General features: G+C 49.7%; 2 protein-coding genes across 8 annotated transcripts in view; one reads left to right on the plus strand and one right to left on the minus strand.

Annotated features, from left to right (window-relative positions):
* Positions 1-3,640, minus strand: part of DPP8 (dipeptidyl peptidase 8) — a 29,794-nt gene extending 26,154 nt beyond the window's left edge. For 2 of the 7 annotated variants that reach the window (XM_054836663.1, XM_054836669.1), the window contains exon 1: positions 1,936-2,055. The gene's annotated coding sequence lies outside the window, so the exon portion shown is untranslated. Of the gene's footprint in view, positions 1-165; positions 254-1,313; positions 1,324-1,923; positions 2,134-3,404 lie in introns of those variants that run through there. The other 5 variants (XM_054836668.1, XM_054836666.1, XM_054836667.1 and 2 more) reach the window with 5 other exon arrangements.
* Positions 3,641-3,731: 91 nt separating this feature from the next.
* On the plus strand, positions 3,732-15,602 carry HACD3 (3-hydroxyacyl-CoA dehydratase 3). Its single transcript, XM_054837172.1, has 11 exons — positions 3,732-3,892; positions 4,174-4,216; positions 5,420-5,493; positions 7,452-7,616; positions 9,016-9,067; positions 9,461-9,571; positions 10,195-10,322; positions 10,816-10,928; positions 11,465-11,571; positions 12,476-12,607; positions 13,598-15,602. Exons 1-11 carry the CDS (start codon positions 3,806-3,808, stop codon positions 13,672-13,674), a joined length of 1,089 nt encoding a protein of 362 aa, XP_054693147.1. The 5' UTR covers positions 3,732-3,805; the 3' UTR covers positions 13,675-15,602.
* The last annotated feature ends 24 nt before the right edge of the window (positions 15,603-15,626 follow it).

Genomic DNA, 15,626 nt, shown 5'->3' on the forward strand with positions numbered 1-15,626 from the left:
CTGCTGTGGCAAACAGGCTGCCATCACTCAGCCTTTCAGAATGGGACTAAGAACTTCACAGAGCCACAGAGATTTATTGTTGTTTGCTTTTGCCACCATCCCCTCCCCCCCATACCAACTACTCAGTTCATGAAGTGGATAAATCCTTCCCTGTTAAGCTCCTACCTGCTGCTTCTTGCCTGTGAACTGCACGAATATCACCTCACTACACTGGTGTCAGAACAGGGGATGAGTAGGAGTGTAGTAAGATCTGGGACAACCAACTGCTTAGAAGAACCAAGATTAGTAGTTGATTTGGAACCATCAGGCCATACACAATGGGCCTAGGCACCTGCATGCCCTTAATTCTCATTATTCTCCTATAATTTCTTGGGTTTGTTTGCATCTCCTTTCAAACAAAGCTCAGAAGGGTCTAGCAATGATCATCACTATTATATCATCAGGGGACGCAGTGAAAAAAGTAGTTTCCAAATAGAGCATAGTAGTTTCCAAACAGGCATAAGCCTTACCCTCCCAAACAGGCTGTTAATTTAGCAGATACAGCTGACTGCAGTCAGCTGTGCTTTACAAAGCAGATCTGAGCTAGAATAAACAGCCCAGATGTCTGGCAAGAGGAAACCGAGTCTTTCCACTGTAAATCCCAGATCTGAGGGCTGCTCCAAAAGGATCCAAGCTCTAAACCCCCGCCACATAGTTCATTACTGGAGAGACCAAGGTGTAAGGATTGTCAATCCTCAGAAGGACAGCTTGTTTCTATATATAGAATGGAAAGGCTGCACAACTGTTCTGCACACTACTTGGGCAGAGCTTGGTGGCCTGAGCCTAACAAAAACATTAATACAGACTAAATAAAGGATTCCCATGGAGCAAACAGGCACTAAAGAACCACCTAATCTCAAGGGATGGGCTTGGGCAGCACAGCTGCCTGAAGTAATGCTCCTGGATGGACTGGCTCTCTGTAGCTCTCCAGATAGCTGAGCTATCTGTCACAGTCGAGTGAAACAGAGACCACCTACACCTTGGATCAAACCCATTTTAATGCAAACTGCTAAAAGCAAAGCAGGGCAAGTCTGGATTAAAAGTTTGGTTCCACTTTTGACAAGACAAACACAACAAAAACAGGTCTTTCTCTCTGAGTTGTTTACAACACAAAAATACAGCACAAGTTAAACAGGAAGGAGAGTCCAAACGCATACACAGAACAGTGCTGTGCTCAGACAGCGTTAGGAACTGAGAATGAGACTTCAATCCTGAATCAGAAAACTCTCATCTAATTTGCAGAATATCAACGAAGAAAAATCTCCTTTCCCCACCTACGCCCAGATGCTGGTATGTCTTCACCCGACCTCCTTCTCACACTCCCCTCCCAAGAGACAGAAAATGAAGAGCGGTAGAGTTTAATGAGCAAACAAGAGTGAGAACCGCCACCCGGCAAGGCGATGTTAGTCCAGGGTAACACGAGGATCTGCCTCCCAGGAGATCGCTGCGGGATCTCTACCGCAGCCACCTTCTGCCACGCGAAGCATTTTATTTCCACCTTCCTGCACCCAACAAAGAGAGACCGCCCCATCCCTCACACCAGCTCGGGGGACCCTCCAGCACTGCAACGCCGTAGGACGCCTCGTATCCACAGGGTGCGCCAGCGGGGCACGTCAGGCCTCAGCGGGGTGAATGGCCACGGGTCTGCCCGTGCCGCCGAGGTCGGAGGAAGCAGGCAGACCCCAGAAGAGGACCTCCACCGTCGGGGGCAGCGGGCAGGCCTGGCCGGGGGCGGAAAGCCAGGCCGCCCCGGGGCAAGCCCACTCCTCCTCCTCCTCCCACCCCACGGGGTACCAGCAGCTCCCCCAGGACAGAAGCGGCGGCTCCGCTCCCGGGAGGCCACCTCCCCCGGGAACCCCGGGCCCCCCGAGGGGCCTCACCCACCCCGGTACTCACGGCGCTCCGCGGCGGCGATGCTGCCGAGCCGCCCCGCCGGGCCGCTTCCGGTTCCGCCAGGAGGGGCCGCCGGGCCGCGCCAGCCGGGGCAGCGCTCCCTGCAGGCGGGGAGGAAGCGGCGCCGCCGCACTCGCCTCAGCCGCGTCGAACACCGGGGGGTACGGACGAGGGCGCCGCCTGCCGGCCGGGAGGACCGCGCTGCGGGGAGCCAAGGGGTGGGATGTGCAACACTCCCCCGTGCACCGGGACACGCGCGTCACCCCACACACTTTACCCTTTGCACGGGGACACAGGGCACACACACACACTACCCCATGCACGGCGGTCAGGTCACACAAACGCCCATGCACGGGGATCCTTCAGTTTCAAAAATCAGGGGGTTTCCCCCTAAAAAACTAGCACTTCCACACTGACATGCTTCCCACAGAAAAAAAAAAAAAAATTCCCAGCTGCTAATAACGCATGTTGAGCCCAGGGCAGCCAGAGACTCCAGTGCAGCAAAATGTTTCTATACATTTGAACTTCCCTTTGCAAAGCAAAGCCGTTTTTTGTAAAGGTAAAGTCTGTTTTGATCCACCATAAACCAGAAAAAAATAATTTTGCTGCAGGTGCCCCCTCCTAAATGCATGTGCAGGTAGAAGGCCCAGGTCACACACAGACCTGACGGCTGTTTTTCCCACACCAGCTGCTCAGCACCGTCTCCCACGCGCTGCCCCAGGGTTGTTGGCCCCTAAAGGGTACATGGGGTTTGCGTTCCAAAATAAAGCAGCTCGGCAACTATTGCTAGAGTTCGCCCATCCCTCCGCAGCGGCTTTGCGGCCCCACGGGTTTGGCAGAGGTTGGAAATCCTCTGCTCAGCACCAGGCTGAGGCATGGAGCTGCTGTCTCTTACCGACGTGACGCGGAGATTTGCACAGAAAACCCTCTGCGGGAGCGTGAGGAACCGCCCTGAAGCTGGGAGGGAGAGGACGGGAGGATGAACTTTGCCAGCGCGATGTGGAAGGCCATGGGAAGAGCCATCTCTCCCTTGTAGTAGAGAGAGAGGTGACCTTTTTGAAAGCATCACCAAAATCAGCGCTGCCCTTTTTTACCGTTATTAGCAGTAAGGTCTTGGGGCACATTGTAATTACAACGTCCGAGTTTAAAGGGGCCGGGGCACATGGTCATGGGACAGGCTACAGAAGGCACGGGATTTTCTTAATTTTTACCAGCCCCCTTGGGTTATGGCTAAGGCGGCTCGAGCAGCTCTCTGTGCCCTCGCAGGAGGCCACCTCTCAGTGAAGACCAGTGGCACGGAGGGAGGAGGACGGGGTCACCACCATGGCGAAGCCCCTGCGGGGTCAGCGGCAGCAGGGTACGCTTGAGGGATCTGACAGCCCACGCGGTAGAAAGCTGCCAAGGGAGCCCGAGAGCCAACCGTGCCCGGAAGGCGTCCCAGTTCATTTAAAATACCTGACGTGCTCTCTCACCGAGGTCGCTGCCATCGCGGCCAACACCGGCGGCACCTCTGAGGCGAGCGGCCGCCTGGCACGGCGACGGGAGGGCACGAGGAGGCCGCGCACGGACTGGGACACGCACACAAGGCCCCGAGGGGCCGAAGGGGAGAGCGGGGGGGCACCGGCCGACATCTGAGGCCCCGGGAGGAGCTCCGGGACGCAGCGGGGAACAGGGCGGCGGGGCCCGAGAGAGGAACGCAGGGTCACAGACCCCGCCGCGGCGGCCATCCCCTCTCCTTCCCCCCCCCCCCCCCCCCCGCACTGCTGTGCGCAGGCGCGGTAGGAACCGCCCACCGCCGCGAGAGCGGTGGGCGCTGTGCGCAGGCGCGCGGGAGCCCCCTGCCGCCTAGGGTGAGCGGCGCGGCGCTCGCGCCATGGCGGGCCCCAGCCTGCGGCCGCACGTACACTGGGCGCAGCGGCACCGCGAGCTCTACTTGCGCGTGGAGCTGAGTGACGTACAGGTACCGGCGGGGGCGGCCCCGCCCCCTGGGGGGTGACCCACCCGCGGAGCCGGGCCGGGCCGGGCCGGCCCGGGGGGCTGCTCCGTGGGCACGGCGGTGGGGAGGGCGTCCGCGCTGCCCCGCTCCTGCTCCTGCTCCTGCTCCGCGCCGGCGGGGTGCGCTGAGCGGGCGTAGGGCCGGGAGCGGTGCGGGAGGCTTAACGGCACCAGCGAGGCCCCGCGTTTCACGGGTGCCCGGCGTGGGTGCGTGAGCGGTGCCTAACGCTTCTTCTCCTTCTGCAGAACCCGGACATCGCCATCACCGACAACGTGCTGCATTTCAGAGGTAGGGGCTCCGTCCCTCGGCGGGGGGCGGGGGGGGGGGGGAATCTCCCGCAAAGCCGCGGCTGCTCCCCGAGCCTGGCCCGCCCGGGTGTGCGGGAGTCCGGGGATGAGAGCCCCGGGCTTCCCCGGTGTCCCCGCAGCCCCGGTGTGCCCGGTCCCGTGTAGGGTGCCGGGGGTGTAGATGCCACGCACCCATCTACAAATGGTTGTACTGCAGCGCTAGTAACGACACCAGGTTGTATCTTATCTGCTAAACCCTCCCCGCAACCTCCCCGTATTGAAATATCAGCGAAATTTCCATATGTCTTTACTATCCTGTGTCAACCCCAGAGATAACCGGCACCAATTTTTCCTTTCACAAAGACCTTGTTTGCAACTGTTATCAAAGCTCCGCATCAGAACTAGCGCTCGATTTGAAAGGTAAAGCAGATCTTTTCCTAAAAGGTGGTTTTGTTTCAGCTGAGCAGCTGCACCTTGCAGCACCGCGGAGCTTGTGCTGGTTGGCTCGTCCGGGCAGCGTTGAGGAGATGCCGTAGCTGATTTTATTTGGATTTTCTCATTTATTTGGTGGTTTTCTTTAAGATGCGTTGTGTAGGAAATGCTGCCTCCCTGGTGAGCCACAGCCAGGGCCATTTGATCGGGTGTTGTTGCACATTGTGTTTGCTTCAGGATCAATTTACAGTGTGGAAGGGTGGAAATTAAACTCAGCGTGCCGGCTTTCGGAGCCTTTCCAGGGACAAAACCCACGTTTGCGGGAGATGAGAGATGAACGCACCCTCCTGCAGCAGGGAGGGGGCTCCCCATGTTGAGCTGCTGTGGACCCACCAGAGACCAGCCTCCGTGGGTGCTCCCTCACTGGTGTGGAGGCTGGATCCCCCAAAGCCCGTCCGGCACAGGGGATTTCCAGTCGGATTCAAGCTAGCCGCGAGCAACCTGTTGGGCCCCTCTTTTTTGGAAACTCACGTGTTGCCTTCCTGCAAGCGAGGACCCTTTTCCAGCGCTACGCAGAGTCACAGCAGCTTTAGCTGCTGACACCAGCGACTGCACTTTCAAGCAATATTTTGGGCTGTTTTGTGTCTTCCCTGTTACTGTGTGGCTTCCTCTTGCCTCCCAGCAAGACAGGGGGAAGCACTGTAAATAACTGCTGAATATTTCTCTGTATAAAGCGTCCTTTGCACACTGACAGTTAATTCTTGTCTTTTAGCTCAGGGTCATGGTGCCAAAGGTGACAACATCTACGAATTTCAGATCGAGTTCCTAGAACCGGTTGAGCCTAAAGTAGGTATTTTTTACTTTTCAAAGTAAAGTTCACAATACGCCGTTTAAATTTTCCTGGTGACTCTGTAACTGCTGCAAACTAAAAGCCGTCGGACCTCAGTCACCATCCTGCTGTCATGCAAATCACCTCACTGGAGCTAGTGTTTGCATGGGTCGGCTTTAATAGAAACAGGGCTTTATGTGTATCAGCTGGTAAATAGTAGTTGTAAATTTTTTGAAGGATTTAAAGCAGCAAAATAATGGGAGAATCTGGCAACGTGTTGTCTGATGCAACCTTGACTGGGGAGCAGGGGAACGCCGTGCTGCAAAGTATCAGTGTGCTGTTTCCTGGCTCCTTTTGCGTCCCAACAAAAAAAAAAAAAAAAAAAAAAAAAAAAGATGAGAACTGGTGCTTCTGGCTCATGCAGATTTCTTAGGTTTCCAGTGCAGATAATGCTGCGGCTTCTGTTGTAAAATCTTCTCTTAATCGCTGTTGTAGTCCGATAGGAGAGACCTTGGCTGGAAGAGCAGCCCCTCTTTGTTTCTTGTGGGAGGCTGTGAAGTCTGTCTGCTCTTCTCAGAGCTGTTGGGGGGCACAGGAAAACTCTGGGCTCGGGTTCGTGCTGCTTGTTGCTGGCTGCCTGTTGGGGCTAGCTGCAGCCAGCCTGGGAGCCGGTGTTCAGCTCTGCCGCTTCCGCAAGGGAGGGGAGCGCCGGAGGGTGAATTTCGAGGGTCTGTTAGCAGGCAGGTTTCTTGTGTGGCTCCTACCAGGTATTGAGCGGCAGACAATTAACGTCTCTTGGTACCAGGATCCCATCACCAGTTTGTCATCGGTCCCGTAAAGCGGCAGCTGCCTGTGTGGGGAGAAGAGCCCACCGCTGCCCGTGCGTGTCCCCTGCGCGGGCAGAGACGGGCTGTGCGGGCAGCCAGGCCTGGAAGGCAAGCCCTTGCTTCCACAGAGCCACCTCCTTCCAGAAGTCTAGTCACTGAGTCACCGTGGAGGGGCTGGAGGAGAATCAGCTCTCTGAAATCTGTCTGACTTACGGATGGTCAGGACTAGGAAGTATTGCAGTCCAGCGTTTTCTCTTCCAGCTTTGATGTGCACCATGAGTGTCTCTTGCTGGCTGGTCACCAGTGAGAGATGGAGCCTCTGACAGGCAAGGACCAGGCGTCAGTAGCTGTGAATTACAGCTACGGCCTTCAGATGTCCTAGGAGTATCCAGATGGCCTTGACAGAGTGGTGCTGGTGTAACGGCCGCAGTTAAGAGCGAGGTTTGTGGCTCTTCTGCATCAGTTTCAGCTGGTTCAGGCAGTCCCGTGCAGAGCACCCTGGCGTAGGCACGAGGTGCGGAGGGATGCCATGGTGGCAGCAAGGGTGGGCACCCAAGGTGCTGTGGGCTGTAAGGATGGAGAGGTTCTGGGCTCACCATTATGTGGAGTGTGGCTGCGGTGGAGAGGCCTTGTGGGGTGGCAGTGACCACGCTGCCAGGTCTGTCTGCTCACTGTCATCTCTGGGTGTTTCCGAAGGTGGTTAGCTCTTCCCCTTGCTGCAGCAGATGTCACGCGGGCTGTCGTGTTTTGGACACGTACCTGTGGCTGATGGTAGTGTTATTTTTACCACCAGCCGGAGGAAGCGGGTGGCTCGCAGTACTAAAGGCGAGAAGATCTAAAGCTAAGATCATGGGTTCTGCCTAGGCAGGCTAGCGCTAGGGTCTGTCCTAGCTCTTTGTGGTGGGACGCAACGGTGCTGTGCAGTACAGGCGGGCTTTCAAGCTCCTTACCAAGTCCTACAGCCGTCATAGTTGCCATCTTCAACTGGGCTGCCCTTTGCTTCCGTGCTTTGGGCAGCAGAGAGATGCTTGTGCTGCAGCAGTCCATGTCACCCCTGCCTCCTTGAGAAGGAGAGCTTGGGTATCCGCTCGGTCTCAGAGCTTGCTTCTCAGGACATTTGCTGATGTACGCTCCTTGTCTGCCCTCAGCCTGTCTGCAGGGTGACTCAAAGGCAGCTGAACATCACCGTCCAGAAAAAAGAGAGTAACTGGTGGGAGAGACTCACCAAGCAAGAGAAGCGCCCGCTCTTCCTCGCTCCTGACTTCGACCGCTGGTTAGATGAATCAGACGCTGAAATGGAACTGAAGGAGAAGGTCAGTCCCGTGGGCACGCGTGGCTTGTGCTGCCGACTGCGAAGCAAGGGCAGCTGTTCCCCTGCGCACGAGCTTGTGTTCTTCGTTTACCTGGAGTTGCCTGGCATGCTGATTGTTACTGCTATTTCATACGGATCCCATGTAGAATTGGTTAAATGGCTCACATTGTAAGCAGGAATTCAGAAATCATAGAATGGCTTGGGTTGGAAGGGACCTCAAAGCCCATCTAGTTCCAACCCCCCTGCCACGGGCAGGGACACCCTCCACTAGCCCAGGTTGCCCAAAGCCTCATCCAACCTGGCCTTAAACACTGCCAGGGATCCAGGGGCATCCACAGCCTCTCTGGGCAACCTGTGCCAGTGCCTCACCACTCTAACAGTAAAGAATTTCTTCCTAATATCTCATCTAAATCTCCCCTCCTGCAGCTTCAGGCCATTCCCCCTTGTCCTGTCACTACACTCCCTCATAAACAGTCCCTCACCAGCTTTCCTGTAGCCCCTTCAGGCACTGGAAGGCTGCAATTAGATCTCCCCGGAGCCGCATCTTCTCCAGGCTGAACAATCCCAACTCTCTCAGCCTGTCCTCACAGGAGAGGTGCTCCAGCCCACTGGCACGCTTCTGGCTGGAAAGAGCGGCAGGGCGAAATCTGAACGGGTGGCTGTGTGCTGGCTCAGCGCTGGGCAGGGTCTGCAGCCGAAGGCTTGCGCCCCTGTGTCCTGATCCGTACGAAGGTTCAATCAATGTGCCATACGGAGCCCAGAGATGCCGGTCCCGGGATTCCCAAGGCTCTTTCCTGAGCCACAGGACTGACCCCGGCGGTGCCTTCCCGCCATCTGGTGAGCTCGAGCAGCTTACTGCAGCGGGGAGGTGCAACACCATCTTGGAAGAGACTCGAACAGACCACGTTTCTGCAAATCTGTTTTCCAACAAACGCTGCCCTGTTCCCCTCCACAGCCCCCGAGCGCAGCACGGAGGAGAAGGGGCTGCTGCAATGCCAGGAGCCAGAAAGCAGCGGTGAAGGGCAGGCAGAGAGCCCGGGCGGGATGTTCTCGGTTCCCTTCAGGTCACTGGTGGGTCATGGAATGTTTTAAGGAGCAGCTCTAAGAAACAGTAGTAACTGAGGATTAACACAGAAAACAGTAGGCTTTTTCAGCAAAAGCATCTAATTACTAGAATAAAATCCATAGCGAAGGTGGGGTAACTAGTTAACACCCTCTAGCTTTTTCCGTGCTATAATTTCTGGATGATGAACGTGCTGGTTTATGGAGGTGAAAATGTAAACCCTCTAGCACCTGGCTCCTTAGCTGAGTTTTAAACCCGCTAGCATTGCACTAGTATAGTTAACAAATCACTTGCTAATTACAGTAACAGTCTTTAAAACTTTATCCTTCATCTTAAGGAAGAAGAAAAGATTAACAAAATGAAAATAGAATCCAGAGTCCCAAAAGACCGTAAGTAACTGTATGTTTTTAGTGTGTAAGGTGGGGTTCAGAAAGCTTCTGTCGCTCTTATGTGCAAATCTCAACTCTTGTGGAGTAATTTTGACTGGCTCGGTGCATCTTAGAGGGGGATGTTTGTATTGTGAGCTGTTTAGAAATGTAATAAAAACGGACTGCAGTTTCCAAGGATTTTAAAAAATCTGACTAGCAAGAGTTGAGTTCTAGCAGATGATGGTAAAGGCAGGCAGAGCCCACAGTGCTCACAGCAATCTTTTTATCGCAATCGATAGCTTCCCTTTTTCTTGTAAGCTTTAGTCTCGTAGGAAGCCTGGTTTGCAGCTGTACTCTCCGCAGAAGCATTACCATTGTACTCTGCTCACTTGATGTGTTTATTATTGGTTTTAGCTTTCAAACACCTGAAGAAGGGATACTTAATCATGTATAATCTTGTACAGTTTTTGGGATTCTCTTGGATTTTTGTGAACATGACAGTACGACTGTTCATCTTAGGCAAAGGCAAGTAACAAGCACTATTTTATTTACGTTGGGGGGGGGTGCTTTGGGTTTTTAGTGTTGTTTTTAATACTTTCTAAATAGTGAAATTTAAAGGAGGGCATATTTAGGAAACAAACCCATAAACGCATCACCGAAGCGCGCAACAAAAGCCTCTCAAAAGCCATCACAGTGTCAAGGAGAGGAAAATACTGTCCTCTTGTGAACCGCAACTGCATATTCTGGTGAATGACACTTGTACCCTGCCAAGATTACTTCTGAAGAGATCAGTTGGAGCAAAATCTCTTGCTCACTGTAATGTTAAGTATTTTCGAAAATGAGCTGGGCAGAATAGTTTGGCTTTGAAGCAAGAATGAGTCACTGTATTGAGGTACACCACTATCGCTTTTGTTTTGGTAAAGTAATTACCAAAATAGCTTTTGATTCCTCTGTGTGTGAAACGGGGCACTTGAGCACCGATCCTTGCCTAACTGCGGTGACTTCAAGGTAAGGCCTATAAAGAAGTTACATAATTACACATAATGTTTTTTGAAATACAACTGGAATCCCGTTACCAAAAGCTACGCCGTCGCGCCGGCTTCCTGATTGTGGAAATTCATTTGTTCCTGGTTTCCTGTGTTTTACAGATTCCTTCTACGACACATTTCACACTATTGCTGACATGATGTATTTCTGTCAGACCCTGGCAGCGATGGAGATCATGAATTCACTAATAGGACTAGTCAGATCACCGCTGATACCTGCTGTAGTGCAGGTAATATTTTAAGCTTCTTCTCCTTGCTCCCCCCATCTTTAAAGTAAATATTTTACACAAGCGTTGAGGCTCTGCTAAAATAATTGATACAACCTCACTGGCACTGGATTAGGGAATACGTTATTCCGAAGGCAGGAATTTGGGTTTCCCTGCCTTAGCTGTATCTCCTTCCATCACCTAGGTAAGATACTTCCCAACAGCAAAAGCAAGAAGCGGATGATGAAAAGTACACGATGTTGATTTGGTTCCAGTGCCCTTTTTATCCAGGTTGTGGTGGCTGGGCATAAAAACGAGGATAGATGATTAGGTCCCTCGGATTGCACCTAAACACAGAGCAAAGTGCCTGCGGGTCGCAGCTCGGCTGCGGTGAGCTGTGTGCTCAGCGTGTGTTTCAGGCATGAAGAGTAGATATCCTGCGGGTTTTCAACAGCGAGGGCTGGCTCCTTCTTTTGATGAAGAGTGTGACTGTTCCTTAATTTGTTTTCTTAAACAGATATTTGGAAGAAACTTTATTTTGTTTGTTGTCCTCGGAAGCTTAGAGGAAATGCAGAGCAAACCTGTGGTGTTCTTCATATTTTATTTCTGGAGTATCATTGAGCTATTCAGGTTTGTGGGATTAGTCTTCTAGCAGGTGTGTACAGAATAACGTGGTTGTTCCCAAGAACTCTTTAAAGAAGATTTTGATCTTTGTACCTTTTGGAAGAGTGGCTGTAGTGCCCCAGCGGGTAAAATCTCCTTCAGTCCCAGACTATCGCAGCCTTTCCAGGTCGCTCCATCTGCCAAAAGCTGGACAAGGCTGGAGTCTGAAAATAATACTGCCCTGCACCTGAGGAAACCATTTGCTTTGGATTTCCATTAAGTGAGCTGCACTATGCTGTTTCTCTTTCAAAAGAAGTATTTTGAAAGGTTTATTAAGCAAGCCAGGCAGTTGCATTCATCCATATGATCAGAATAGCATTAGTGCTGTAAACAGCCAAATAAAGGTGTGTCCATCCTGATCCGTAGGAAGGAGTTTTGAATATTCTTGTGTCGTTTGGGAATTACGTTGACTATTCCATACAGCAGATACATGCAAGACTAATTCTAGTAGCAGCTTCCATTTTAAATAGCGTCTGTTTCTTCTCACACTGAACTGGTTTTAGGTATCCATATTATATGCTTTCATGCATCGGTATTGAATGGAAACCACTAACCTGGCTCCGTTACACTGCCTGGATCCCTCTCTACCCTTTAGGAGGTTTGGCAGAAGGTATGTCCAAAAAAGACAGTTTAATAAAAAACAAACTCAATTTTTGATTTGGCTGCTGGACTAAAAAATAATAGAACAACAGATAAATAGACGGGTGCTTTGAGCTGAACCAAATGTAAGCATTTTTGTCTTTCTTACCAAATCAAATATTTTTTTCAATTTGACGTGAAGTCTTCCTTTTGGGCACCGGAGAGGAAAGTAAAGGCAACAGAAGGTTACGTGAACAAATTGACCAAGAGCACACTGCAGTCCGTGCGAGCGGCACAGGATGACGATCCTCACATCCCCCTGTATTTGCTTTTTGTCTGCTAGACCCTACTTGGTCAGCCTAGCTTGGGTTCACACCAGCTCTCAGATCCTGACGTTATCTTGTAAATCATTGCACGGGACAGGCAGAGGCCGATTCTGCATCTGAAAGCAGCACAGCCTGTTCGGAGATGGGCACCGTGCTTCCCAGATAGGGCTCTGCTCCCTTGCTGCTTTGAAGTCTTCTGTCTTAACAGATCTGGATTATTTTAAATTTCTATTTATTTAAGAAGCATATCACTGCTCAGCGTCTAGCTGTAAGGAACGTGTTGCAATCATACCTGTCAGAACCTGTTTCTGTGAGCCAGGAGTAGGCTTGGGCTTTGCCCAACTCCGAGCGTAGGAATGACGATACCTGTCGCGTTGCTGTGCGTATTTCTGCATGGGAAATACAGCTGGTGGGGGCTCTGCAGGCTACAGTTGTGTACGAGAACAGCGTCTCTGCTTTCCATCATACTGCATGTTTTTAAAAAAAAAAAGCTTTAAAACTGGTATAATTAATGAGAGATAGCAAATAAGAAGGGAATATCCTGAAAATGTTAGTGGGGGGCAATTGTATATTTAATCTGTGTTTGATAATGTGGCCTTCTGCTTTCAGCCGTCTGTATCGTTCAGTCCATTCCAATCTTCAGTGAAACAGGGAAATTTAGCCTGGGATTGCCAAATCCACTGAACGTCACAATTCAGTTTTCGTTTTTGCTTCAAATATACCTTATAGCCTTGTTTTTAGGTAAGATACTTAATTGTATTTCTCGCTATTGATATAAAAAGGCCAGTTTCCTCTGAATAAGAATTTTTTTGAAGAAAATTAAATTCCTGCTTCTTGGGGATCGTGGCAACATAAAATTGCTTGAGGTTAAGCATTAGCCTTGTTGCTTGTTTATGTAAATTTGTCAGAGATGGAGGGGAACACACCTACAATTAGCACTGGTTAGCCCCCTGAGGAGGAGACCTTGGTAACGAGTTGGCATTATCTAATGATCACTCAGGTTAAAAGAATAATTTTTACATCTATGTATAACTTCAGTGTACTTAATTTCACCTTTTATGTAGCATTTGGGCTTTGGAATGATATAGTGGAAATCTAAACATAATTCCAGATTAAAGCAATGTTTAACTAAACTGCATTATAATCACTAATGCAACATGAAGTCATGTTTTTCCAGGAAACAATATAGAAAGCTCTTTAATTAGTAGTGTATTTAAAGAAGAATGTTGCTTGATACCTGTTTGGTTTCTGCTGTTACGTATTTAAACATAAGTTAACTTTGTAGTATGCACGCCCAGTACGTCTGGGTATGCAGAACTAAGTAGAACCTAACCTGGAGTTTTAAATTGAATCTCACCAGATTTCTCCCTTTCCCAGACATTGCTTAAAAGAATACCTTTATCGAGTGTCACTCTGAAATACCTGTTTGATCCTTCCCCAGCTCTGCACAGCCGGTGTTGTAACTCTTTAAAAGTGACAGATCAACTTTCTGAGCAGCTCCGTACCAAACAGCCTGTGCAGCAACTCCTGCCTCACCCAGCAAGAAAAAACTTGCATTATCTTTCAGTGCTATGCACACCCTTAAACCATCGCGCTTTTTTTGTGTGCTGGTTTGGTTGGTTGGGTTTTGGTTTGGGTTTTGGGTGTTTTGGTTTTGTTTTTTAATTTGGGATGGCCGTCTAGAGTTAAAAAGATGCAATAATGTCCTATCTAAACACTGCTTTTTTTCAGGGGTATTTGTAAACTTCCGTCATCTCTACAAGCAAAGGAAACACCACCTCGGACCAAAGAAGAGAAAGATGAAGTAAAGGAGGACTGCAATGCTTTCTTATCTAACTTATCTCAATGACAAGATAAGCCTCTAATTCTTACGGTTTTACCCACTGTAATGTAAAGAATTTTGTAAAATTAAATGATCACGCTAGATTTCATGATATCATAGTGAATTCAGGTAACATTCCCATATACCGTATTTTGTTCCCTTTCAATCATGTATGCATGGCATTTACCACTGAACATTTAAACTTGTATCCTGTCAACTACCATATTAGAAGGAAATCCTGTTATCTGCATATAATATGCTTATAAACGGTGGAGCAGCACTAAATAGAAATAGTGTTTATCTTTTAATTGGGTATTTGCTCTTTCAATATTGCATGCAGATAGGGCTTCTGATGCGGGGATATACTGTTAGCTGGCCCATGCTGTTCCTAGGGTGCATCCCGACGGCAGGAGGAGCAGTCTGAGACCACTGTGAACAGTGTTTGGGCATTTATTAACGGTTGGGGTAGTCTTGCTCAGCACATACCCCCTTTTCTGCAGCAGAATTAAAACTGGGCGTTGCTAATGTTGATTTAAATGCTACCAACTTAGTCTGGCTGTAGTTTAGCCTTAACGGAATAGGAGCGCTGCGTGGATCCTAGCATTCCTGTAGCCACACATCCTTATCCGGTCACTGGGGAAAGGAAGCTGTTGCTATGACAAGGTCAGAAATGCTTTCCTGGTTGGTAATGCAAGCACTGAAATGTAACAAAATAAGGAAACGTAGGTACCAGCTTTCTCCTAGCATGTGAACAAACCCCAGCAGAACTCCATCCCACGCGTGCAAAGGGAAAATGTGGAAATGGTGTGGGAGACCGGGCTCCTCTGATCGTTCCTGGCTGGGCTGTAGCTCCTGTACCTACAGCCTTCAGAAAGGCAGCAAAGATTGCTTTTCTATTTAAAGTCAGGGCTGCAGCTGAGCATGTGGTGTATGTGCTGTTGCCTGGCTCTGGGGGGATGGAGTAGTGGGTCAAATAAACTGTATTATTTTGACAGCGTGTATGAAGTCTCAGAAAGGGAGATCGCTTTCCTCCGTGCTTGCTTTAAACAACCGCAACAACAAAAAGGAGAAGCTCCCCTCCACATTCCAGGTCATTTACCTTCTCACTGAAAACCTGTGTTTCAGTTGACTTAATTTCAGCATGCCCTCCACACCTAGCCTCCTGTTGTTCATTCCAGACACCTCTGGCCTCCTTAATCCAGTTTAGAAAATGTAAAAGTTTGCCCTAAACTCTGTTGTGGTTACAAACAGGCTGCTTCCCAGTAACTGCCACTGCTCCCAGAGCAATGCCAGCAATCCAGAACAGGCACCAAAGTTGAGATTAGCTTAGTGCCGAGTTACTATTAATCTTTTTCTACTGTAAAACAATAGAAATCCTCTAGAAAATTATTTTCTATATTAAAGGTAACAAACAGTTTATTGTTTGTGATATGGACCCAGTGATTGTTACTGTAAATGGAAGGAAATAGTGTTATGAGGAGATTTTTAACAAAGAACTGGTGCAAGCTCCACGCTGCATTTCACAACCTGTGTCCTGGCAGCAGGAGGCACGATGTAACGTCTCAGAGTTTTGGGATACTTGAGGCTCCCACTCAATGGAGAGAGCAGCTTACTTTACTCAGGACAGTTGAGCATTATTTACACACTTGATATTTCACTATAGCACACACTGTACCTATGTTTGAAGTATGTCAAAGGATTGAATTAGCTGAGTAATAGAACAGCAAGGATCACTTTTATACTTTAATTTCTCCACTGGGCATTTAAACTTCTGTTATGAAATCCGTATGTATTCATACATGGTATTTCTCTGTGAAATTGTGGTACCTAGTGCAAGCTGTCATGGATCTTACACTACTGAATTTTAGTCCTTCAGAAAGAATGTATTTCTATTAATAAAGATTTACAACCAAATTTTGCTTTAGTTCAGTTGTTTGT

Source organism: Grus americana, chromosome 10 (assembly GCF_028858705.1).
Source record: "Grus americana isolate bGruAme1 chromosome 10, bGruAme1.mat, whole genome shotgun sequence".
In the NCBI taxonomy this organism is placed as follows: Eukaryota; Metazoa; Chordata; class Aves; order Gruiformes; family Gruidae; genus Grus; species Grus americana.

What these genes read in the sequence shown, in the direction of transcription:
- HACD3 (XM_054837172.1), top strand. Translation starts at nt 3,806, where the DNA reads ATGGCGGGCCCCAGCCTGCGGCCGCACGTACACTGGGCGCAGCGGCAC. An exon ending in ACTGTTCATCTTAGGCAAAG is followed by an intron (nt 9,572 to 10,194) that starts GCAAGTAACAAG and finishes TGTGTTTTACAG; the next exon opens with ATTCCTTCTACGACACATTT. An exon ending in AGTATCATTGAGCTATTCAG is followed by an intron (nt 10,929 to 11,464) that starts GTTTGTGGGATT and finishes AACTGGTTTTAG; the next exon opens with GTATCCATATTATATGCTTT.